The 26,288-nt window shown below is 39.4% G+C and overlaps 2 protein-coding genes across 6 annotated transcripts in view; one reads left to right on the top strand and one right to left on the bottom strand.

Annotated features, from left to right (window-relative positions):
• Positions 1-432: 432 nt before the first annotated feature.
• Positions 433-21,252, top strand: USP42 (ubiquitin specific peptidase 42). 4 transcript variants are annotated; one of them, XM_082772586.1, is made up of 20 exons: positions 433-564; positions 2,939-3,055; positions 4,633-4,870; positions 5,598-5,798; positions 6,952-7,062; positions 7,223-7,325; positions 7,486-7,553; positions 7,710-7,780; positions 8,315-8,397; positions 10,548-10,659; positions 11,018-11,158; positions 11,353-11,453; positions 11,914-12,052; positions 12,744-13,478; positions 13,854-13,942; positions 14,543-16,042; positions 16,526-16,818; positions 17,355-17,437; positions 18,031-18,073; positions 19,628-21,252. In XM_082772586.1, exons 3-20 carry the CDS (start codon positions 4,642-4,644, stop codon positions 19,666-19,668), a joined length of 4,143 nt encoding a protein of 1,380 aa, XP_082628712.1. In that variant the 5' UTR covers positions 433-564; positions 2,939-3,055; positions 4,633-4,641; the 3' UTR covers positions 19,669-21,252. The 4 variants fall into 4 exon arrangements, with proteins under 4 accessions (XP_082628712.1, XP_082628713.1, XP_082628715.1 ...); XM_082772587.1 differs by lacking the exon at positions 2,939-3,055 and having other exon boundaries at positions 462-564; XM_082772589.1 differs by lacking the exons at positions 433-564; positions 17,355-17,437.
• Positions 21,253-21,920: 668 nt separating this feature from the next.
• CYTH3 (cytohesin 3) overlaps positions 21,921-26,288 on the bottom strand; it is a 51,868-nt gene continuing 47,500 nt past the window's right edge. For both annotated transcript variants that reach the window (XM_082772592.1, XM_082772593.1), the window contains exon 13: positions 21,921-25,473. In XM_082772592.1, coding sequence (XP_082628718.1) covers positions 25,401-25,473 — 73 coding nt within the window. In that variant the 3' untranslated portion in view covers positions 21,921-25,400. The remainder of the gene's footprint in view (positions 25,474-26,288) is intronic.

Genomic DNA, 26,288 nt, shown 5'->3' with positions numbered 1-26,288 from the left:
GCGGTTTATGGCCGCTCTTTGAGCGTAGAGCAATAAAACGTTAATTGAGGGGGGGCGATAAATCGGAGCGAGGTAAATACAGCCCGGAAGGCAGAGCCGGGCGGGAAGGCTACGGCCGAGGAAGGGGCTGGGCTTGCGGCCCCGCGGGGAGGATCGGGGGGCTCCCCGCCGGCAGCGGGGCCCCCTCACCTCGCCGCCGGGCTCGGGCTGCCCGCATCCCCCGGCTCCCCGCCGCCTTCGTCGCCCCCCGAGCCGTGACCGGGGGTCGCCGAGCCCCCTCTAGCGGCTCCCGGCAGCGGCACAGGGGCGGTGCTGGTCCCCGTGTGACCCGGAGGAGCTCGCTTCTCTCTCTCTCTTCTCTCCCCCCCTGCCGCCGCCGCCGCCTCCTTTCCTCCCCCCCGCCCGCTTATTGCCCGGCCGGCGCCGGGCCCCGGATGGAAGAGGCCGGCGGAGGGACGTCATTGTTCCCCGACGGGCCGTACCAGGAGGCGGAGCGGGCCGGGCTGAGGCGGGGGCTGCGGCGAGGGGGACCCGGCAGCGCCGAGTCAAGCGGGGCCGAGCCAGGTAATGGGGCCGGGCCGGGGGGTCGGTGGTGGCGGCGGGGGGGAAGCGGCGGGCCTGGCGGCGGCCTGGCACAGCCCGGCAGCGCCGCGTGCGGCTCCCTGCCCGCAAATCAATGGGCCGGGAGGAGGGGCCGGCCCCGGGAAGGGAAAAAGGAAGGGGAAGGGAAGCGGCCGGCGGGAGCAGCCGGCCCGGCCCGGCCCAGCCCTGCCCAGCCCACCGGGCGCGCTCGGCCGCTGCCCTCCCGGCTGGCGGGCAGCCGGAGGGGGTGGGACCCCCGGGCGGGGCAGGGCGCCGCCCCCAGCGCTCGGCGGGGGGGACCCAGCCCCGCCGCCGCCGCCGCCACCACCTCCGCCGCCGCCACCCCCTGGGCCGGCGGGACCGGCCCCTGCCCGGCGGTCGCCGCTCCCGCCGCCTCCCTTTCCCTCCTCCTCCTGCCGGCGCGGGGACCCGGCGTTGCTTCCCCGGCGGGCGGGCCGGCTCCCCGTTTCCATCCCCTTCCCCCGACTGCCACGCCGTTGTTGCCGGCCGGCCGCGGAGCGGGCTCCCCTCGGGGGTCCCGGGCTGCCCTCGGGGGTCCCGGCCTCCGCCGAGCCCCGTGCCGCCCTCTCCACCCCGTTGCCATGGCCACTGCCGCTCCGAGGGGCGAGCCCTGCCCGGCCGGGCCGGGAGGCGCGGGAAGGGAAAGGGATGGAAGAGGAGAAGGGAACGGAGAAGGGAAAAGACCGGGAGGGCGGGCGCTGAGGCGGCACGCCCCGGCTGGGCAGGGCGCCGCGGGGCTGAGCTGAGGCGCACGGGGCTCGGCGGAGCGGCCCGGGAGGGGAGGAGGACGGCGGGGCGAAGCGGCGGCCCCCTCAGAGCCGTGTCCCCGCCGCCCTGCCCGCATGTCGGGGCTGTCTCGTGTCGCGCCCTCGGGCTCTCGCCGCGGGCGAGATGCTGCTCCCCGGCGCGGACATCTTGCGTGCGGGGCCTGCCCGCGGCGGCGTGAGGGAAACCCCAACCCCGAAAAGGGAGAGCTGGGGCTGAGGGCCGATCCGGCACCGACAGCAAACACACGCCGGAGGAAACGCTCCGGTTTTAGCCGTGAGCACAGCGCCGGGGTTATAAAGGCGCCACGCTGGAGCTCCGAGTTCGGCGGCGGCCCGAGGCCCTCGGGGCGGGCTGTGGAGACGGCCCCGGCTGAGGCGGCGGCTGCTGCCCCCGGCACCCCCTTGGCACCCCCCCGGCACCCCTCGGGACCCCTTGGGACCCCCGGCACCCCCCTGGGACAGGACCTGTGGCCCCGGGGGCTGCCGCCGCCTCCTCGGCCAGCCCGGCAGCAATCCTGTCCGCACAGAACAGCTCAGTGGCTTTCTGTGCATAACCGGCATCCACTTCGGGGTAAAGTGACGATTAATTTCTATTTCCTGGCTTGGTTGCTGGTTTATTCTTTAACGAAACTTCAAGCACCATGACATGTGTGTTTGGGGTGTTTCTTTCCTTTTTTTCCTAGCTTACGGCAGCTTTGGAGGATGGAACGGCAGTTTGTAATTCACGCGTGGTCTTAATATCTATGCCATAACAGTTTTCTCTCGCTGCTTATTGCTGTTTAGTTCTTTGTGTGTTTTGTTGTTTTACAACCGCTGCTGCAAATGTTTATTTTGTAATAAGATATGTGCATAATGACTGCTGCCTCGTTAAGCTCAGTTTTGTGAATGGGATCTTGTGCAAAATCTTAAGCTGTGCTTGACTCTGCTAAGCAGAGGCCAAATGCCTACCGCCTGAGAACCAGGTCGTAAGCGGTAATGTTTTGTTAAGAGACTGCCAAAAAAATCTGAACAGTACTGCTGCAGAGCTCTGAATGGGGGGATAGCAACTGTCTTAACTGATCTGCAATCTTGAGTTTACTTTTCAGTGGGCAGGAGGAGTCTATCAAGGCAAACAGAGAGAGAAATAACACCTGATGCTTATGTCAACATAAATTTGTGTTCAGAGTTGTGTAGGAACAGCATCAATGTGTATATGGAACACTGGGAGAGGAAACAGTATCAGTATTTGTAGTTCTCCTGCTTCCTTGTCAGAGAGATGTTATATCCAAATCAGAAATTGATGTATTTTGAAAAAGTGATGATGGATCTGATTTATTCTTACTTGTGTTAATATTTGCTGTTGAATAGTGCTTAATATCTGGTAATGCATCAATCAGTTGTCAAAAATAAATTTAAAAATGTGTAAGGCTTATCTTCACTGGTCAATATAAAGCTCAAGTTTGTTTTTTTGTTTCTTTTTTTTTTCAGTAATGTTCTTCTGTTTTTCTTCTCACTGCAGTCTTGATTTTGTTTCTTGATCCTCAAGTATGTTTTCAATGTGTTGTTGAAACATTTTCCCTTTCAATCAGAAAAAAGGAGATGTCACTGATGTCTGCAATTTGAAGACTGGATCTTGTCTGAAAATCACTGAGCCCAAGAGCTGTCACCTTAGTCTTCCAATAGGACAAGGATGTCTTCATTTCTCAGTTAAATGCATTTTTCAGTTTTGTGTATTATTTTCTCCGAAATAGCAAGTGTGTAGAGAATGGATTTGAAGTTTAATTTTAGATTAAAAATGTAAAGGGAAAAAAATCTAATTACAACCTCTGCACACAATTTGTTAGTTCTGGGACTAGGAGTTTTCTTATTTACTGTGCTTTGTTTAATCGATAGCAAGCAAGTTGTACTATAAATCTGAAAACACTTTATGCTTTGTTCTCTCAGTCATTTCAGTATAACAAACTAGCTTATGTTTTAAACCCTCCATTAAGTTAGTGGTTTCCCTAAATGTAGCAAGTCTGTGTGCTACAGTAAGACAGTAACAAAAAATTAAGTATAGAAGTTCATCATGTCATTATTCAGCTTCTGACTATGCACACACAATTACACTTATTTAAAGTGGTATCATCTTGAAACCTAATCAGCATTTTAAAAAGGACTTAATATCAGTTACTGCCTTTCCTCCTGGAGGGCTGAGGTTTGTTTTGTTTTGTTTTACATGCAGCATTTCCTTTTCTAGCTTACATTCCCCTGTTGTTTTGCATCAGGAAAATGTGCAACTTTGCAAAGTAGAACTGAAACAGAGGCTTTTTAGTCTAACTCTTCAGTTTATCGTAGGAGTTCTAAATGTGATAGGTGCAAAATACCGTAAGTGCTGCTGCCAAAGTTATATCCAAACAAGTATTTCTTGGAGAAACAGAAGAAGCCCAGGGAGAAATAAATTTACAAACATCTTTATGTTCTCCTTTCCCAAGATTTCTCTGAGATATATCCCATCTTTTTTTTGAGGAGGTTTTGAGGTATGTGGCTCCAGGAGTGAAAAGGAGGGCCAAACATCTCTCCTCTTGGATCTCAACATTTCAGGGGTTTTAATGTACTGCCACTTATGGCTCCAATTGGCCTGGAAAAAGTGACCTCATGATGTAGAGTGAGGAGCCCTCACAAATAAACTTGCTGTCACAAACTGACATCCAGAAAAGGTGTATTTAAAAGCTAGGCTCATTACAGAATCACAACAAGCCTATCTTGACTGATGCAGTAGACAATGAGGGCAAGCCCTGGAAAGATAGAAAAAAAGTAGCAGCCAAATGTAACGACCTTTGTGCATACAAAACAGAAAAAACGCAGGCAGTAAAGTAATAGTGTTCTGTTATTAATGCCAGCAATAGACAATTTCAACAATTATCTATTGGATAATAGGTAATAATTAATAGATAATTGAAAAATTCAGAAAATGCAATAAATAACTGATTCCCATCAGAGAATGTCATCTACATTTTTATATTAAAAGGACTCTAGAGTTGTAATAGATTAAAATCCTGTGAAAGAAATGACGTGAGCCACTAGTTCTGCAGAAGCTAAAAGTAATACTGATAGAGTTTTGATGGAAATTTTTACCTTGCGTGTTTAGTTTGGGGATTCTTTTTAAATCATTCATATGTTTAGTGCTATTTAGTTTTTCAGGCTAATTCTTTGAGATTAAGTGACAGGACTTCTACTACTCTTTTCTTCTTGGAATGCTTTTTGATATTCTTACGTCAACTAGAACTTTTGTCTCTCGCAGATATGAACAATGACCATAGTTAACAAACCAAAATCTTCAAAGTCTAAAAAATCATCATCAAGGCGGTCTGGCAAATCCAAGAAACCGTGTACTAAAAAAATGAAGTCACGCACCGCAAACTGGGGCCGGATACCACCCGCAGAAGATTCAAACCAAGTCTCTGTGGCCCAAGGACGTGGAGGTGCTATTTATTGTAGATCATCTGAAAAATCTAAGCCTTTTGCCCAAAGAGATCTAAGTAAGTGTACGTTTTATCCTGCCTCCATTTTCCTCAAAACGAAATTAGAAAGTGCAGTTCTTACTTGTTATACTGATAGAGAATGGGACTACTGTGAATGAAGACTTCAAAAGGGAATCCTCTAAGGCAACTGAAGTGACTGATGTTATAGAAATTAATTTTGATATATTTACAATCGACAGCGAAATATGGGGAGCTTTTTGAAATACACAGATTCATCCATGTCTTTTCTGATTTGCAAAGAAAAGTGTTTGTTGCTATTCACAGCTTCCATTATTCACAAGTTTTTGAATGATAATGTTGCTCAGGAAAAGGTCTGATATCTACTGTCCTTGCTAGTTACTTGTTTTTACGTTGTCCTTGCATTTATTACCATACAATTTCAAGTATAAGATTGTGGTTTAAGTTATAATAAGGAAAAAAACAGTAGTTGAGTTAATCAGGTTAAAAATTATAGATGGAAAGGCACTTGGCATTCGTTACTAAAATCAGAATGGCAGTTAGACTCGCCTTAGAAAAATTAAAATGGTTGAACACACTTTTTTTTTTTTCCCAAAACATTGTGTTGACCAGCCAATTTGAATTTGGCAGTATTAAAGTTGTTTGTAATAAGTTTTTCTGTTTTGGATTGTAGCTAGTTCCTCTAGGTGCTCCTGCAGAATAGTATTTTTTAAATACCTTTCTTAGAAACAAATAAAATCTCTTTTTAAATATAACTTTCTTGCAGTCATTAATGATGGAATTGCTCCGCCACAAAGAATTCTTTTTCCACCTGAGAAGATTTGTATGGATTGGCAACAAACACAAAGTGTTGGAGTTGGACTGTACAATCTTGGCAATACATGTTTTCTTAATTCTACTCTACAATGTTTGACCTACACACCCCCACTTGCCAATTACATGCTTTCTCTTGAGCACAACCAGTCATGTGAGTACTTTCTAACAGTATTTTAAATGTGTTGGATAGCTCTGAAGGTGAAAGAACAGCACGGGTTCTGTGACACAAAATGATTTGTCTCATTTTACCTGTAGAAGCTGGCTTTGAATGTTGTATTAGCAGTGGGCTCAGAATAGCATATGGAGTGCATTTAATGCACCATGTTAATAATAAAAAATAAAGGATCATTTCTTGCTTCACGTGAATAATGAAGTGCATTGGAAAGTAAGGCCTTTAATGAACATTTGGCATTTGGGCTTCCTGCTGGTAGAAAGGCAGGATCAATAAAATTTAGGATGTTGGCACCACAGATCTTTAGTCTTCAATGCCTAGATTCCATAATGCGCTACAATAAATGGTATGTTCATTGTTGAACTAATAAAAAAAAGTAGAAAGCAATATGAGCTCTTATGAACTTGACTAGAAATTTTAGTGGGACTGTATTAAAATCTAGACTGATTTTGTCCTAAATAAAATATTGTATTTTTTAAACTGTTGAATTTGTGTTCTTTGAATTTCATCATTATACTTAAGTTTATTTAACCCTAGGATCCTGTTGTCATATCTGTATATGTGTGTTTTTACAAAGGCACCTGTATGCTTTCTAGCCTGGAATCTTTGTACTGATACCTAGAAATTTGACTGTTTTCTTTTCTTTTCTGTACATAGAAATCGTTTCAGTTAAGAATCCTGTTGAAAAAAGGAGGGTAGAAGTACTCTTACATACATTACTTGAAATTTTCCTTTCTTCCAAAGGACCCGTATCGTGAAGCTCACCTGACAGCACTGTGCTGAAAATAACACACATTCTCTTAATGCTGTATCATCAATGTCAAATATTCTTTCCTCACGTATTTTGCAGCCTGTGGAGTTCACATTCCTGTCAGCCTTTACAAACGTGACTTTGCAGTAGTCTTTTAGATTTCTCATCAGAAAATGCATTTGAATACAGGCTTAATGGATATTTTTATTCTATAAAGTTTTGTGAAATTAAATGTTACAAGACTGTTAGGACACTCCCATCTTAGGACAATAGAATATAGCAAGGAAAATGGATATTGTATCTATAGTTTAAATTTTCTTTGTATGTTTGTAGTTACGTATATTTTGCTAGACTGGGATGCTATCTTCTTTCACTCTTCAGGTCGTGAACAAGGTTTTTGCATGATGTGCACGATGGAGACTCACATTAACCAGGCCCTGTGTTGCACTGTTGATGCCATCAAGCCTACACGTGTTATCAATGATCTTAGACGTAAGTGGCTTCAGATATGTTTCTTTCTCGATATCTTGTAATCTTCAAATAATTATTTGATGGGTATAAATGGTTTTAACACTATAAAGAAGAGAGATCTTAGAAATAAGAGAACTATTTTATTTTTAAATGAGGTAAATACTATAATTTTCTTATTTAGGAATAGGAAAACATTTCCGTTTTGGCAGTCAAGAAGACGCACACGAATTCTTGCGCTATACTGTAGATGCTATGCAGAAAGCATGCTTGAATGGAAGCACCAAGTAAGCGTAAACAAATTCACTTTTATATGTTCTCTAGCACCTTTTAATCCTTTATTTACTATCAAAAATGAAAGTCTCCATCCTTGTTTTTCATAAAACTCTTTGAAGAGTTAACTCTCTACCTTAAATCTTCTGAGGTCTGATTATAATTTATTTCCAGATTGGACAGATCTTCTCAAGCAACCACCATCATTCATCAAATATTTGGAGGATTTCTAAGATCAAGAGGTACTTTTAAAAGTATTCCTGTCCTTAGAACTGATCTGTGTCTTTTGTTGATAGTAAAGCAATCTGTAGTTTGTCTAAAGTAGTACCTATCAACAACTTGAATTTGGATGGTTAGTCTCCTTCACATATTGTTAAGCATTTATATTTTGCTTCCAGTAAAGTGCTTGAATTGCAAAGCAGTTTCGGATACGTATGAGGCATTTCTTGATATCACTTTGGATATAAAGGTAAGATGTTTTGTAAATATGATTCACGATGTTTAAATGCATGTATAACTTTCTAAAATAAACTTGTTTATCTTAAAAAAAACAAACATAATGTTAAAATATAAGAGCTTGGTAGTGGTTAGGAAGTAGATTGGACATGGTCCTTCTGTGGAACGCATGTAAATAGTCTGCACATTTGCATTGGGCTAAAGCTGAATGAATTTTGTATCTACACGAATTATGATACTGTCATATTTCTTTGTTATTCTACCTCAATGTACATCTAATTGTTAGACTGATGGGTTTGACTGTTCCCATTACTGATGACAAAGCACACTATAGATGCTGTCTACATTATTGGAAAATTATTTGTTTCAAAGTAAAATGACTTCCAGGTGAGGTAAATGCTGAGCATGCTATTTCTGCCTCCTTTTTCACGGTGCTCATAGTAGATTGCTTAAGTATGTATTAATAAGATTATCTTATAAACTACTAATATGTCTTTAGAATTTTGAATTTACAGTGACTTTATGTTCTTCTTTCTTGCTCCCTTAGGCAGTTTCATCTGTTACCAGAGCTCTAGAACTATTTGTGAAACCTGAACAGCTGGATGGAGAGAATTGCTATAAATGTAGCAAGTAAGATTATTACTAATTATGTCTTAATATTAGATACTAGTTTAATATATTGCATTGACTTAGAGCGTAAGTTATTGTTTAACTTCATGTAGAAATAGAGACACAGCTTCGTTGTTGTTGTTGCTGCTTCATTGTGTTTAAACAACTGATGCACTGAAACAATCCCAAACTTGAAAACATTACCTTTGTTTTGGAGATGTAAGAAGAGTGCCTATTAGCTAATATTGGACTTTTATTCCTAGTATTGTCTGCACCATGGCTTGTCAGGCTTCCTAGGTGTGTAGTTGCATGCTGAAATATTCATATTGCAAGAAGTTAAAAGACATGCCCAGTAAGTAGTGGTGTGCTGAAGCAAGTTGCTATGGAGAATGATTTAGAGTGGAAGGCAGCAGCAGGTTCCTGAAGGTCCTAGCGTTCACTGTGAAACAAAGTTAGATTGAGTCTCAGTGCATGTGAGCTGGCTCTGTGATAATTAATGTTAGCAGCCTGTGCTGGCTCACTGAACAGCATCTTGCACAGTTCTTACTGTAAAACCTGTAGACGAATGTCTGAAATGAGCTACCTGAGTACACATGCTCAGGGAAAGCATATTGAGTTCAGGCACTCAAAATGCCGATCAATATGTAAAATGTTTCTACGTATGTGAGAAACAATTGAACATTTGTATAAGATGGTTTGGCAAAACAAGTTGTTATTCAAACATACAATGAGAAAAGCAAGGCATGCCAGGATCAGCTCTGTAGGATTCATGCCTGACCCCTCTAAATTAAAAATGCAGTATCCACTTTTTGTTGTTGGAAACTAAGTAAATTAGTGTGTCGAATCAAGAGCATTCAATAGGTTATTAAAGCAATTTAATCCCAGCTTCGTCTTAGCCTGTGGATGCTAGAAAGCCACATGTAGTATATTCAGGATCCTCATAACTTATGTCTGAGGAAGAGAAAAACTGTAATAAGCACCTCACATCTGAATTGCGTGGTCCTTCATTAATGTGCTCTTTGAGGTGTGATCAGTTCAGTAACACACAAAGCCAGAATTTTCTGTCTTTTTGTGAGTTTAAAAGGAAAGGCCTTGCACATGTGCAGTACTTTCTCCATTGCTGACAAACTATCTTACTACTTTACGTTTTTTGTAATTGACATTTTCTTTTATTTTCTACCATGAATTCTTCTAATAAAGAGGACTGCCTCTAAACTTTGTGTCTAATTACAAGTTCTGTGGAATTTTATAAAACACTTGGATTTTTGTTTCTTTTGAGAGGGAAGTCTTTCTTGTTCATAGGCGTTCTCTATGGGTTTGGAATTCTCTGGCATGTATTTTGACATCAGAATTCAAAAAGAGATACTTTAATTCTTTCTATTTATTAGCTATCAACAGTATTTCTCTTGATGTAAACCAACCAGTTTCAGTTGTTGTCTGGGATAGTGGTTAAATTTCACTGCTTACACTGTAGGTCCTACCTTTGAGCAGGCAATATATCAAACTTAATTTTAACTATTTTGTTTCAAAGGATTGCAGATGGTTTCAGTGTCTTTCCAGACAACCTCAGTGCATGAAGACTTATTACGGTTAAATGTCTCCCTCCTGTAATATGACTGTGTGCTTCTGTTGTATTTTTGATGTCGATAGATGATCTATTTTGGAAATTATTTGCAGTTTCTAGTCCTGAGGACCAAGGCTCTCATGTTCTACTTTCAGTATTTGTATTTCACTTGAAAGCTGAAAGAATGTACCCAGGATTGGAGTTCAAATAGCCACTTTTGTATACCAAGAAATGGTACCTTGCCTTACAATCTGCTGATACGCTTTCGTGAGAGATTCCTGTTCCCGCTACGCTGAGATGTTGGGAAAACTTACCTTTTTGGCATAACAAAATACGCGTTCAGACATTTGCTTGGCTATCAAAAGATAATGTTCTAAATCCTTTATTCCTTTATTCTTTGTTCTGTAGAGCTGTCCTCTAATATCCTGCTATCTTCTCTGTATTAACAAACCTGAAATGCAGTGTATGGATTTATGAAAAGAAAAAAACATATTATGCAAGTAAATATCATTCAAATAGCATAAGCATGTGTGAGACATTAAAACTAGTTTGATTTTAGGGCAAAAAAGAAGATGCTTTTAAACAGTTGTCTCTGCTTGTTTTTAAGGTGTAAAAAGATGGTTCCTGCATCCAAGAGATTTACTATACACCGTTCTTCCAATGTTCTCACAATATCACTGAAAAGATTTGCAAATTTCACAGGTGGAAAGATCAACAAGGTATATTTACTGCTGTAATGCAACTTTATCATCATGTAATGGGGCATCTCCCAAAGCTGAAAGTTGTTAATATTTTCAGACAATAATTGTAGACTAACAGCTATGGCTTGTTCTTTCTCTTAATATCAATAAAATTCCTGCTTGACAAGAAGCATATGCTTTCCTCTGAGAAGGCTAATTCATCAGAAAATAGTTCTCTGCAACTTCTATTATTAAACGTTGCTTATGGGAAGACTTATTTTTAATGAATCAAGAAATATATTCACATAATTCTAGTCTGTATTATTTGGAAGTGGTTTTCTCTGGCTAGTCCGCAAAGTACTCTGGGATAATTTTTATATCTTCTTGGTCTATCTAGGAGGTAAAATATCCAGAGTATTTGGACCTTCGAGCCTACATGTCTCAATCAATTGGAGAACCACTCCTCTACGCCTTATATGCGGTGCTGGTGCATAATGGTATCAACTGTCACGCAGGACACTATGTATGCTACATAAAGGTAGATATCAACATCATTTCTAACAGGGTAAAAGTTGTGCTGGCAAACCAATTAAAATGTTACTAGTAACTACTGTTTCTAGGGAAAAAGATTTCATTACATGTTTATTTTATATGTGTGTATTTTGTTCCTATCTGTGATTTCATTTGGAAAACATGCAATTCATCTAAAGATATCGTTGTCTTTATTTGCAGGCTGGTAATGGACTTTGGTATCAGATGAATGATGCTAATGTAGTCCGTACTGACATTAAAACAGTTCTTGGTCAGCAAGCTTATTTACTTTTTTATATCAGGTAATAACATATATTAAAATGTGTTCAGAACAGATTTACTTTCCTGTTATTGATATTTTTCTTTTTTGCAAGTGTTTTCCTTTCTATCCTAGGAAAAAATTATTATTTGTATAATTCAGTTCTGTCTAACCTGAAATTCTCTGTGTCATTTATTATCTTTTGTTGCTTGGCCTTAAACTGCAGCACTTGTGTAAATTGCTATATGTGTGTTATCTGTAGCTGGTTAATTTAGAGAAGAGAAATTAAGGTCATCTGTGGTGTAAGAATGAGTTATTGCTCTGAAAGTGATAGTCATAGTAGGAAGACCGTTATCTAATTTTCAGTTTGTAGTCTTGGTTAAGTCTTGTGTATAGAACATTTCCAGATCATATGAACTGTTTCTATAAAATTATAGAATGGGATTTAATCCAAGAGTAGGCCAAAAGAAAAACTAAACCAAGATCACTGCTCTTTTCCGAAGGCGCTATGATCTGACACTCGGAGAACGTGCTTTTTACTTACCAGCACCATCTTATCCCCGTTCATTCCTTGGTCAGCGGGGGGCTAATAGTAAGCAGACTGGATTTATGGGACCACGACTTCCTCCTCATATGATTAAGGTAATTTAGGGAAGCGGAAGGGCAGATAATGGCAACAAACTGACAGTGGGTATGGGGTTTGGTGTGGGGGTTTCTATTTGGTTTTCAGCATCTAAGTTTTGTTTTCCTTCCCATGCTGCAGCTTTCTTTACAGCCCTCATGCTAGAGCTGGAGTCATTCAAACAGTGGCTACTGCTGAATTGTACAGTCGTGCTACTTAATTACCTTATACCTCGAAGACAGCTTTCTAAAGCACAGAGAGCTATGCTCTTTGACAATTTGAGTGTACTAATCCTTGAATCATTTAAGAGAGGACTTTTTTTTTTTTTTTTTCTCCTAGCAGCATCTTTTTAGCTAAAACAGTGAAAACAAATCGTCTTATTCCTGAGTACCAGAACAATTATTCCAGGCTTTTCAGGGTGTGTTTAAAGGGAAAAATAAATATATGTGGGAATAGTTTTAGGTAATATTAAGTTGCTTGGATGGCTTTCAAAAATGATGTTCATTTGATAACAATATGTGGTAAACCAAAAGCAGGAATGAAATACACTTATTGGACTTGCATTTATGTATAAAGGGCGGTGTGTTTTTTTTTTTCTTTTTAGGTATTAAGACCATTTGTAGAAATTCTTAGTAGGGAATTTCTTGTTTAAAAACTTTAAATCAAGTGTTTGCATTAATCTATCTTGCAATTTCTTCTTTATAAATACAGAATTCAAGCCGTTTAAATGGAAATGGATCCTTAAAAGAGGATCCAAATACCATTGGTGTCACCCTAAAAAGGCCATCTTCAGCACCGCCAACGGCTTGTGTTCAAAACTGGGCAATTACAAGGCCTTCAATTACTGATCCATCAAAAAAACAGAAGATCACTATCAGTATTCACAATAAATTGCCTGCTCGTCAGACTGTGTCACAGCCTGACTGTCTTAGCAGTGCTGTGGAGGATGAAGATCTCAACAAGGCTGTTCCTTCATCCACAATTACAAATTCCACTGCAGCAGAGTCTACCTCAAATCCATCTATTATGTCAGTTACTACTGTTTCCAAACAAGAAGTTTCTGATGAAATTTTCGTGGAACCAACAGTGAATGGAAATCCTAAACTCAGCTCTGATAACACAGTCCCTTACGGTGCAGAATCTTCAGGAAAATCTGAGGAGGAGTCGAAGGGCTTATTTAAAAGGAAGTGCAATGTAATATCCTCTAATGGAATTTTGGTTGGAAAGGTAGTCCGTACATTGCAGAATTCCCATTCTTCCTGTCAGAATGCTGAAGAAGAAAGATCCCAGCATGAGCTGCCAAAAAATGATTCACTAAATGGTGCTATTAGTTTAGTTAATGAATCTAAAGAAAACGGACTGAAACTTGATGATTCCACTTGCCAAGCTGAACCTGTTAAACCTTCTGAGATGTTCTTTTCTAAAACAAATGGATTGCTTGAAACAGTGAGTTGTTTGCTCCATCTAGAATTTATCACCTATGATGTATTCAGGAGTATTATGTTCCTAATTCCTGTGAAATACTGAGAAAACACAGCACAAATTTGATTGTAACACTTTGTGATATTATCCCATTAGAATTTGCAGAGCTGAGCTGACATTAGAACTTGTCAACTTAAGCTCAGCTGAGATAAAAATCCATAAGTTTCATAAAGTAGATTTTTGGGGGGTGTGTTGGGGTTATGTTTGAAGTGTAGATAATGCATGTAACTCAGAGTGGTCTTGTTTAGCATTTAAAGGAGAAATTCTGACAACACTAGCCTCCAGTACTGCTACAAATAGTATTTTTTCTGTCTGCTGACTTGTGCATTTTAATTGCAGATGCCTATAGCTATGCCTCCAGTCCCTCAAGAAGTAATCTTAGAATCCCTCACAGACAGCCAGCTGAACAGCTTGTCAGAGGAAATAAGGTAAAATGAGCACAGTCTGGGTAAAACAAGATTTTATGGAAGTCCCTTGTGGTTTTATCTGTCTACTGATACTATTTAATGGAAGGATTTAAATCAGTAGAATTCTGTACTGTATGTCCAGTGTTACGAACAGAACTAATGATCTGCACTGAGGTTGGTGCCTCATGGAGAACTTCTGTTTCTTGATAGAATGTTTTTCCATTTTTTTCCATTGTCTGGAGAAACATTGGCTCTTCCCCTCCTGTTTTTTTCAGTCATAGGATATGTGAATGTAAATTCTTGGGAGAGAGATAGAAAAATAAGTTTCAACTGTTGTTTTTTCAGTTATGGGGGGAGAGCAAATACAGTGGTTTTGGATATTTTGGCTGTTACTCAGAGCAGCACGTGGAAGGAGACACGTGTTTGTTTGTTTACTGCAATGGTTTCAGAAGCAAGAGGGGAAAAAACTCTTTCTCTGGGAGCTGAAGAAGGTGTAATAATCACAGGTTGGGTTTCTATGTAGAATATCTTTTAGAGTTTTCCTGTAGTCGTGAGGTCTTTGTTTGTTTCTGTTTTTTACTTAACAAGATTTTACTCTTAATATGTTTTTATTTTGTGCAGTGTCCCAGGACCTCAGAAGTCTACAGAGAATGATGCTCTTATGGAAACTGTAGTGATGGAAGCACTATTGGTCTATGAAGAATCCAGGAAAGTTCCTTCTGACTTCAGCTGTGAGGCTGAGAATCCTTTTATTCAATCAGATTCTGAAACCATTTCTACCAAAGAAGAAGTTGGAAGTATTATAACAAAAGCTGATAATGCACATCCCAGTATCAATGGTCAGCACAAGATTAGGGAAAGATGCTTTGATACTGAAGATGAATTCCTTGAACAGTACCGATCTGAGGACCGTGGAGACAAAGACAAACCAAGAAGATCAAAAGAACCTGAACTCATTTCAAAAGAAAATATTTTGTACATCAAAGAGTCTTCTGAGGCTGATGAGGACTTGCGGCAAACTTCCTCTCTAAAGTCTGACAGTGAATGTAGTTCTAAAAATCTTTCCTCCTTAGCTATTACAGATAAATGCCAAGATACAAAGGACATATCTAATAACTACGTAGAGGTACCACCTGTTAATGACTCGTCTATTACAAAGCTGGATAAAGTTTTGGAAAGCCAATTCTCCAGACCAAATGAAGAATTTGGTGATAGGAAATGGGAAGAAGATGCCATGCACAGGAAAAAAGATAAGAAAAAGATACACGAAACTAAAAAAACTGACAAAGAGCATTACCGAAGAAAGAGGGAACATTCTGATACTGAAGAGAAGGAGAGTCAAAACAGAAGCAAAACAGATGGTCATTCCAGCAAGAGAAGGTGCTCTCGCAGTGTGGAAGTTATTAAGCAAAATCGTCATAAGCAGGAGTATTGTGAGGGAAGCAAGTACAGATCTTTCCATAGTGAAAGAAACAGCCCTGATAATGGGAGAAGATCAGTAAAATATTCCAAGTACAGATCTCGAAGCCGAGGAAGATCAGAACAAGATAGGAATAGATATTACCATTCCAAAGGGGAAAGAACTTGGAGCAGAGAAAGATACTATCAAGATGAACCACGAAGATGGGAAAAATGTAGATATTACAATGATTACTATTCATCTCATGCAACAGGAGACAGCAGAGAGAGAAAGTTTTCTCACGGTGATAAAGACTTTGACAAATTGAGTCAAGCTTACAACAGCAGGTCACATAAGGATTATCATTACAAAAGCAGATGGCCTCACAGTTCCCTCTCTCGAGAGGAAGATGTACATCACTTTAGCAGCCACAGAGTAGACTTACATCGTTGCTCAGTACCTCAGCAACATTCTGAAAAATATTCTCGTGAAAGACATGCACTTCCACCTGTGTCAGGTCATTTTGAGGACTCTCCCCAAAAAAATGAAAAAGAAAGAAACAGAAAAAGACAATATAGTCGTGCAGAAGGTAGTGAAAGTGAAATAGAAAGGAAACGCAGAAAGATAGAAAAGGAGCTTTTAGGTGATGAAAAAATGAAAAAATATAAGAAGCTCAAGAAGAAAAAGAAGTCTAAAGATAAACATCGAGAGAAGGATTACAAGTAAGCAAGGATTCCAGCATAATCAGCAATTTTTTTCCTAATTCTTTTCTGGGTGTTTCTCATGTCTTCCTTTTTTTTCATAGTTTCAAAGTTATTTTGATAGCGTAATCTGGCTGGGGATCATGTTATTAGGTTGATCAGTGAAGATAGGAAAGATATTGCTGAATTGTGTTAGAACACTAGATTTAGACCACATAGTTAGAATCATATCTGCACACCATTCTGGATTAGGTTAAAACATTTTTTTTAATTGCACATATTCCAGAGCTAGCCATTGTTAATGATTTGTGTACAAACCAGGACCTATCGTCCTTCAATCAGAGGGCTTAAGTTTTGCATCTAAAGTAAGTTACATGTGCACAAAGTACCACAAAATAGCTGACATGCCGCAAATCATCACCTGTGGTAAAATAAATAAAGTTTCATATATGCATCAAGTGCCACATCTTTTTTTTCTATTTTTAACTTGCATGTTTCCTTCAGACTTTATGATTTGGATTTCTCTGTGCTCCACTTTGACAATGACAATCGCAAGCGTAAGAAAAAGAAGAAAAAGAAGAAACACATCAGGAAACTGAAAGGCTTCTTGGAATACTTAGATCCTCGTTTCCAGAAGAAAACACGGGAGAAGAAGGAAGAATCCCGTCCTCCAGATGGCTCTTTTTGCGAGCAATACAGAAATGAGGGCAGTAAACAACCTTACAAGGAAGAGAAACCTTCCAGTGCAGGTGAAAGCAAGAAATACAGCTCCACTGCATCCAACGAGTATATTAAAGGTAAGCGGCTACAGCATGTTTATGGGATTCCTCTTTTATTAATACAGAGTATTTAAAATGGTCTTAAAATGCTTGATGACTGAACAGTCTGCATGGATATTAAAAAAAGATGATAGACTTTTTCCATTTTTTTCCATTTTTGAATGACCACTAGAAAAGAAAGTCTGAAACAAAGAGGTTAAAAGAGAAATAATTTGATTTGATGATTAAGTGGCAAACAAGAGGAAGAGATGCAAGATGCCTTATTAAATTCAGTCCAACTAACTAGGAAAAATAAACTTGGACAGCTGTTATCTTGGAAAAGAATATTGTAGGTAGAAAGGAGGTTCAGTAGTCAAGATGGAAGACGATGACATGAGGCTTACAGGCCACTAATGTAGTAGTGAAACACAGTCTTTCTAAAAAAAAAACAAACTGCCTGAATAATTCATTTGAATAACATACTATGTTCAGCTATTTCATAACATAGAAACAGTGCTGACTGCTTATTCAGAGTAACATAAGTTGGTGATAATACTGAAATATTTTTGTTTCAGATGTAGATCTGCCTTCTCCTAAGCACACTGAATTCACAGTTATTAATCCTCCAGAGGACGCTTTGCAATTTAACACCTGGAGAGTATGTTAAATTCCTGCTATTGTTCTACTTGTGTTTTTTTTTCCTATTAGTATAGGCTTAAGAATATAGAGAAATGGGCTGATAAAACAATTTTTAGTATAAAAAAGCCATCTTGGTACATCTCCTTACAGAAAACTAAATACAGACTTGAGCTCCTGATTGGCTTCACACTGAACTCTGTGCTGTTCTTGTCATAATCTTGGTCTCTCAGTAGATAATACAGTTTAATTAGCTATAGAATCATGTGATGAAGATGACTGCACGCTGCAACAATTCAACATCAAAAATGAAATTTTATGTTTTCCATGATTTTTTTCCTGAGCAGAAGTGTGTAGTATTAAATATATATGTATCTGAGATGAAGCCACAGTCCCAGTTACTCAGATATTTTAATAAGCACTTGCAGTAAGATAAATTGCTGCATCTTTTAGCATTATTTGGTTTAATTGTAGGGTTAGAGACACATTGATTCAACAGAGCTGTAAAGTTTCTAAAAGCTCACTTTGAAAAATAACAGCTAAATTACTGGCAAGACTGCACCCGTTCTTAAAAACAAACAACCCTCCCCCCAATCATCTATTTTCCTCTTACAGATAACTGAAGTAATCCCCGAAGAAGACAGTTCACTATCCAAAGGCAAGTTTTATTTTTAAACATTTTATACATTTTATACCTAGCCACAACTTAACCAGTTAACGATGAACAGGATTGTTACTGACTGTTGAAATTGCCATTCTGGCATAGGAAACAAAAGAATTCATCTTCTTGCTTTACAGCTGAATGCCTTTTATAGAATGGTTGGAGAAGTTAAATCTTGGAAGAGATTTTCAAAAATTCTGCCTCCTGATGAAGTAAATTGCCATAGTCAGGAGATTCTGGCACTGAAAACTTTCTTCAAGATAAAGAGGAAGTGCAATTGTTGCAAAGCATGTTTGTGTTTTGAGACCTGGATGACCAGAAGTTTTAATATTAAAATACCACATGGAGGGGAGGCTGGTTGTTCACACGTTCTTGCAGACTTTAATGCAATCTGTCCTATTATCAAGAACAAAATTAGGGACTGAACTGAGGTCTTTCAAATACCAGTGTTGCAAAACCAGACTTTTTATGATACTAATGTCAAAAGAATCCTGATTGTACTAAATTGTAAGCATCTCTTCTAGCTGATAAATCAGGAACAGCACAGAAGAAAATGCATCTGCTCTAACGCTCTTTGGGCTTCAATGAATTCTCTGGCCAGCAGAGGGCAAACTCGTTTTTTCTAAACCAGACAAAAGCATAGGAAGAATGTAAATATGTTGCATACATTCCACTAGTCTGGGGCATTAAGATCACTGGGCTATGTAAGTGAAAGAGATGCTCATTGATAAATACAATAGTACCCCAGTTAGATACGCTGCTCGCAACATAAGCGGGATAGAAGGGCTGTGCAAAGCAATTTTGGGAAATTGAGGAATTCGAGTATTTCATCAAGGCTAAAGATTAGTTTCATTTTGGGGAAGGTCAGTCTTTCAAAGAAAATTAAAAAATGTCTCTTAAGCAGGATTTTCTGAATGATGGAATCTAATCTGAAAAAAGGTCACTTAATCAGTTTTTTTTTTTGTTTGTTTGTTTTTTACAGTATTGAACCTCTCCAATAAGCTAGGGACAGACTAGGAACAACTGAGGACTTGTTAGATTGTGCCTTTTCACCTGGACTCATGTTACTTTGAATAAATTAACAAGGATAGCTAGTGATAATTTGTAACTTAAGGAAAATCCAAATACTGGAGAGAAAGAGCAGCATTAAAGCAGTTAAATCCCTGCATTCCTAAGTGCTCTCTCTAGCAAGTTTCTGAACGCTTCTGTGGCTAGGATTTGGTCAGCTGACCACACGATCACTAGTAAAAGAAGGATGCTGTCCAATCAAACCTTCAAATAAATTTAATTTACCTAAGGTCTACCATTTGCTATTAAAGCAGGTAGTTTTGTCCTAACGTTCTGTACAGTTCACCAATTTTAGCATAGAACTGAAATGCAGCAACAATTTCTTTGGAAGCTACCTTCTCTAGCCCGTTCAATCCTGTAGTCACAGATAAATCAAGCCATGTGCAGAGTTGTGACTTCTGTTTAGAAAGAAAACCACTGAGCCAAACAGTTCCATGTTGAGTAACTCAACAGGGAATGACATTTCTTCCTTTCGTCTTTCAGACGCAGAGCTTACAGATGGAAGCCTTCAGTACTCAAACTAAACCTACCATCAAAACTGATGACCTTTTTACCATCCAAACCAACCATTTTACCATCAAAACCCAACAACTTCAAACCCAACAACTTCTTACCATCAAAAACCCACCGTCTTCTTACGACTTCTTACCGTCAAACCCAACGTCTTCTTACTGTCAAAACCAACCACCTTTTACCTTCAAAACCGACGACTCAACATTATCAAAACAAACTATCAAAACTTACTTAAAATTTATCAATACCGTAAAATTACCATCAAAACAAAACCCAATCATAAGTGGTGCTTCAAATGTCTGTACAGACTTTTACCATGAAAGAACTTTTTTTTAGCTTTTAACTTGAGACTTTCTTTTTTAAAATGTACTTCTAATCCAAAAGGGTGGAAACTTTCTACAACTGCTGAACATTGTACATTACCAAGTAAATATCTCACTGAAAACAATGCCCTGGAATAGAACATCTCAAATGCTGCTTAATTACAGACTCAGGTTGATTGTGTGTTATTCATGTAATGTTACTCCAAGTTAGACATCTGGTGCAAGAACGACCAGGAAACCACAGAATTATAAAATTTGCAACTGACAGTCTGTATATTTAATTTAAAGACTTATTTAAGATTTCACAAGCTCTCACATAACAGGAGTTTTGCAAGAGCTTCATCTTTTTTGTGACGCCTGACACTAGAAACTAATTTACTTCACATTTTAATTCTATTCAAGATCGGAAGAATGTTCTGGTTTTCAACGCTGTGGAACAATGATCAGAATATGCAGTTCTGAATGTATCTCAGACTATTTGTATACTCTTCCATATGTTTTTATTACACTTTTTAATACAGCGTCACTTGTCTTAAGTCTTGGTTGTCTGTTTTGTCCCTCTAAAGTTTCTAGTTACAGACAAATTCATACTGTGATTTTTATTTTTATTATTAAATGCTATCAAACTGTGATGCACTTATTACTCACTGGTCCTGCATCAGGAGATGAGTGGGGAACCTGTATTAAATACAGTTCATCTGAATAATCTGTCTGGTTTATACAAGCTGTGTTGTTCAGAGATGTCTAAAGTTTGATCTTTGTTTTTTTAAAGATAAAAAGCACTTGCCCCACTGTAAATATATAGCATGTAAAATTTATATAGTATATAAATACAGCGAAGTTAAAATGGATTTTTACTTGAGTTTTACTTGAGTTATTTAACATGCACTATGTCATGTGACTTGACAGCTTTCAGAGTGTTGGATAATCAAGAAATCAGATCTTCCTTTCAGTGGTAGGTGAGAAGATGCTGTTGGTGTGACACAGAGAAGACAAGTAACTTGGGACTTCAACTGCCTAGACAAGAATGCAGAAGTCTTTCTCCTTTGAAGTTAACAGCTTCCCAAAGCAGGCAACAGCTTGGAAGCTTGGCAGTAGCTTTCCACTGCGTGTGACACTAAAAAAGGAGCAAGGTTAATGTTTTACTAGATAATTCAAGTAATATTTTGGTACATGGAGAACACCATAAAGCCAAACCATAAGTGTACCCTGCATAATGTTCCTATGGCAACAGTTATGTTAAGTTACATAAAGTAACATGACAAAGAAAACACCCACCTGTCCTGTATCTGGCTTTTTTTTCCTCTTTTGTCCTTTGGCTCCAAGATTTGGTGTCTTGTGTTTTGTCTGATCATTAACTCTGGGCTTAAATGTATAAAAGGAGTTTAAATGTTGACTGCTGTACCTTTTTAGTGCTCTATTAAGCGCGTCCGGCAACAACTACTGCTGGAACTAGCTGCCATACAGGAGTAGGGGAGTGCAGTGAGAGACAGCTTCAGCTTAGCCCTCTGAAGAAGATGGGACAACTGCAGCGGTGCTGGCTGCTTCTGCTGGGGGGAGGTCTCATTTGTCTCCTGGAGGAGAGGAGATCACTTTTTCTCCCATTTATGTTTGACTGAAACACAAGGAAATATTTTGTCAGGTCCTTTCACTAATTTAGGGTGGTTAGGGTGGTTCACAAAGGGTTCTCAAAGGAAACAGATCTCCAGCTCTTACTAGAATTAACATTTGTAGCTGTAGCATACTTTATTCAATCTATTTTGCAGTGAAAGGGTTTTCTCTGTAACCTGATCCTTTAAACTGTTGTGCCTAAAAGGGCACTTGCAAGAGCAGTTACAATCCATGCTATAAAATTGAATCACCCTCTAGGAAGAAAAAAAAAAAAAAAAAAGCAGTTATCTTGCACATACTCTTGATAAAGGAGGAGCTATACAATAGTATATAGTTTCACACTTTATTTTTGAGAACGTCCAGGTTTAAGTAACAGCTCTTGATGATAAGTGAAAAGATTAATATTGCAATGGATTTACACAGAACATTACATTTTTAACAATGATCGATACAGAGTATTTGTCATGCAAATCACCTGTGTACACCAAGTAATACTTATATCAATACATATCTGTACAGTATTTACATTTTATATTTAAACTCTAACTAGAAACATTTTCCAAGAAAATATAGAAATGAAACTGGTAAGCCACAAGTCTTAATTTGTAGCATTTGGTCTACAACAGACCTAGCTTTTCCAGCAAGCATATCTACATAGATATGTAATAAATCTTAAAAAATAGGCATTGTTTTTATATATGAAGCATTATAAATGCTGCTTGGTTTATAAAGGTTCAGTTTTGTACCAGTTTAAAACTGTTCAAAATGTTAAGTGATTTAGAGCTTATTTTGTCAGAATATTGTAAAATTTAAGTCAGTCCAGCTGAGCTTAAGTATTATATACAGTTCTCTCCCTAGATTGCACTGGCAGCATGGCTGAAGTTAGTGGCCAAATGGTTTAGGTATTTGAGAAGCCGTCTGTGTGGCAGAAGCAGTAGCGGCTCTTGCTGGCCCCTGTAGTTTCAGAGGGCAATGGTAAAGAGCTGAAGAATTATGCAAATTTCAGCGCAATGGGAAGGGAGAAGTCTGCTGTCCCCAGAGGACTTTTCCTCAGCATGGCCAAACTGTAACAGGTATTGCTTTAGGCCACAGAGCAGCTAGCCTTAGTAGCTACACCTGGACTTGAAGCCCAATAAAAAAAAAGGGAAAGGTTGAGAGATTTTTCTTCACCCTCATGGATAGTACCTGACTTGGCCAAAATTTTCACAAGCCACTTTGTTTTACTGGCCTCGTGGCCAGTGGAAATTCTGGGCCAGTTTCACTCCCTGTTAATACTGTTACAAAAAACATTTGAAATCAAATATTATCACACAAAAGAATGATATTCCATTAGCTTTGGTAAATTAAATAGTTACATTGAGCACCACAAATAGCTGGTTTAGATGTTGCATTTTAATGCTAGAAATAATATATTTCCTGCTATATCCTCAGTTACATGTTAATCTAAATAATCTTTTCTGCAGGATATAAGAACTTTAAACCAAATACAGCAAATAAACTCTCAAGGCATTTCCTTCATGCTTACAGGTAGACACCCTCACCTGGCTAGATAAACAGATTTTCTTGAAGGTGATATTTCAGAATGTAAGAATTGATCAAAAAAAAAAAAAAAAAGTGCTTCATGGCTTACTGTTTTTGTAATCTCACATTTCTCCAGGAACACTTTATTTGCTGCATTTCACCGTTACACTCGTCAGTACCACTGGTTCTGGTTTATCACTATTTGCATTACAAATCTGCTTGTCCAAAGCTAAAACTGATGTATGCACTGCTTGAAAACAAAACTTGAAGTTGCAGAGTGGAAGACTCAAGTCATTATGTTAGCAGCTGTGTAACCATATTGCTTTCCAAACAAAAGATGTACAACTTAATTCGTTTCTATAAAGAGTTTAAATGCCTACCATTAAGCAAAGATGTCCCCACATTTATACTTACTGTTAAGCAAGGATTCTACCTCCTTTGGCTGAGGTTTGCTCCCCTACTGACATTTGAACATTCATCCAAGTAGCCTGCAATTCCACATGCTCGGGGAGTATAGAAATAGTGTAGAGTATAGTATAGAAAAGGTTCCTCCAGGCTCTTCCTCTCAGCCTTTTTTTGAAGCATGCAATAAAGCAAGATATTCACAGGCTGACATTCCATGCAAAACAAGGCAAATTAGTAAGACAGGAACCACAAAACTAACTGTCCTTTAAAGTTAAAATGAGATTTGAAATAGATCAACTTAGTGTCTGTTTTTCCCAATGCAGCACAATTCTCTATCATGTATCCAGAGCTGCTTCTGTTAACTCCGAGAAGCAAAGTGTTGCTTTGACAACACACTGTGTCACCAAAGCATTTGTTGGCACAGTAGGCCCGGCTCAGGTTCAACAAGTTTGTGAAAAAAAATGAGTACTAACAGAAGCAGCAGGGTCCAAACAAACACTTTATGTCCCCACTGTGAAATGAGGGGTTTTACCTTTAGTGTTATGCACACTGTCAATAGAAAAGCACTGTAACAGACTCTGCCATGGCAGTTTGTATGTTACTGAAAGGCCATCAGAGTGGGACTGCAAAAAGATCTTCCAGAAGTTACAAAAAAAAAACGTGTGGGTGGGAGTTTAGGTGTGTTAGATAACACAACCTTAGATACAGATTTTGTTCTTTACGTAAAAGTAAGGATGTCTACTCACTTCTTCAACTTGAATGACTGAAGCACAAGTCTGAAAAATCGCCTTTAAGAATGTAATGAAAATATTTAACTTTTCTGTATGTTATAAGTTTGCTACAGGCAAAGGAATGAATGCTGATGCCTTAACTATCTAGGGCTGTATCTTACAGAAAGAGCACACCTTCCTGTTTTTTCCCTTTAAAAATATTAAATGCATGTGAAATTATTAGGAGGTGTTTTCACATGCAAAGCCTAATGCAACACATGCAAGCCCTGTCATCTTATTCCTTTAGTAGTAACTTAGTGTTACTTTAACTACAACATATCTAAAACATAAGAAGGATGTTACTATATAAAAAGCAGATGAAACCGGTCATTAAATCTTACTGCTTATTGTGCGTGAGCAGACTGGAATGAGTTTTAGCCTACTGGCAAATATCAAACCACATCTGTACTCAGTGTCATGCCTACAGACAATCCTTTACTGTCGGGACCTGCATATTTTTCAGTGCATTCAACACAAACCCTTTGGCACAACTAGTTAACTATGTAGCTGCCAGTCCACCACTCAGCTGCACTTCTGAAGAAGAAAAGCTATTTCCATCTAACATAGGAGCACATACCCTAAATGAAAGCTTCACTCAGCTGGTCATTTACTGCAAGATGCACAAGATTTGAAAACTGCTACTGAGATTGTGGTTTTTCTGCTTACAGAAAAATCAAGTGCTGCATCGCCCCCGACTCCACTTCGTAGTGCTGCATTTAATGGAGATTAAAACAATTTCAATTGCTCCTCTGTTTATGGACAACGAGCTCAAGGAAGAGGTACAGCATATTAGCCTGGAATTCCTTCCCTGCCAATCAAAGTAAACTGGAGCTGTAACTAACACAAGCAGAAACAAGGCTTCCATGTTTTCAGTTGAATAAAGTTCCAACAAAATCATCCTCTGGGATTTGAAGTTTACTTCAAATTATATGCCAGTAACTATTTACCTTGAAAGATCTTGCCAAGTTTTTATGTCATAGTAAAGTGTATATATATATATATATATAAAATTTACAGTTAATGTCTTCACTTAGTTTGTCCAATTTTTACATTATCACTCAACTGTATGTTCATTCATAAGTTGATGCATGTGTACAAGCCGCTGATCACATTCTATTTCTTGTTTGCAATTCTTCGTTTCCTTGTTGCCAGCATATCGTAAAATGGATCCCTGCTTATACTTGCTCTAGAAGAAAAGGCATCATCAGTTTGGTTAACAAATACCCGTTTCTGAAAACTAGAACTGTTTTGTTCTCTCTTCCCTTCGAATGACTCCACACTTATAATCAGATAATGGATTGCTGACCTAGAATGACAGAACATCCCAAGGTGGAAAGGACTCACGATAATCGCCGAGTCCAACTCCTGGCTCCACACAGCATCATCTAAAAATCAGACCCTACGTCTGAGAGCGTTGCCCAAATGTTCCTTGACCTCTGTCAGACTTGGTGCCATGACCACTGCTCGGGGAGCCTATCCCATTGCCTGACCACCTCTGGGTGCAAAACCTTTTTCTAACACTCAGCCTGACCCTCCCCTGTCCCAGCTCCACGCCATTCTCTCAGGTCCTGTCACTGTCCCCAGAGAGCAGAGCTCAGTGCCTGCCCCTCCACTCCCCTCGTGAGGAAGTTCTGTAGGCCTCTAAGCACCAGAAACATTTATTTTAAAATAAGATCATATTCAGCTGTGATTTGTTAAGAGTTCATACCTTCCTCTTGAACATTATTTATTCCTTTAAGTGTGGGTCTGCTTTATAAATCTTACAAGATGAAGTCAAATTATCAAAGTTCAAAGCTGCACTGTGAACATGCTCAAGATAGATGTCACTGAAGTTATTTAGTAGTTGAAGAATTTAACAAAATCAGGGTTAATGATAATTCACACACGGCTTTAAATTCGCTTCAACACAAGAAAAAAAAAATCCACATTTTCCTCATTTGAGTTAGTAGTATTACTATTTCCTTAGGACCAGACAGTAACTGGAAACTTATCCTGATCTAT

Source organism: Aythya marila (assembly GCF_965140915.1).
Source record: "Aythya marila genome assembly, chromosome: 15".
In the NCBI taxonomy this organism is placed as follows: Eukaryota; Metazoa; Chordata; class Aves; order Anseriformes; family Anatidae; genus Aythya; species Aythya marila.
The sequence above is the reverse complement of the archived record's forward strand: the minus strand, read 5'-3'. Positions and strand labels throughout refer to the sequence as shown.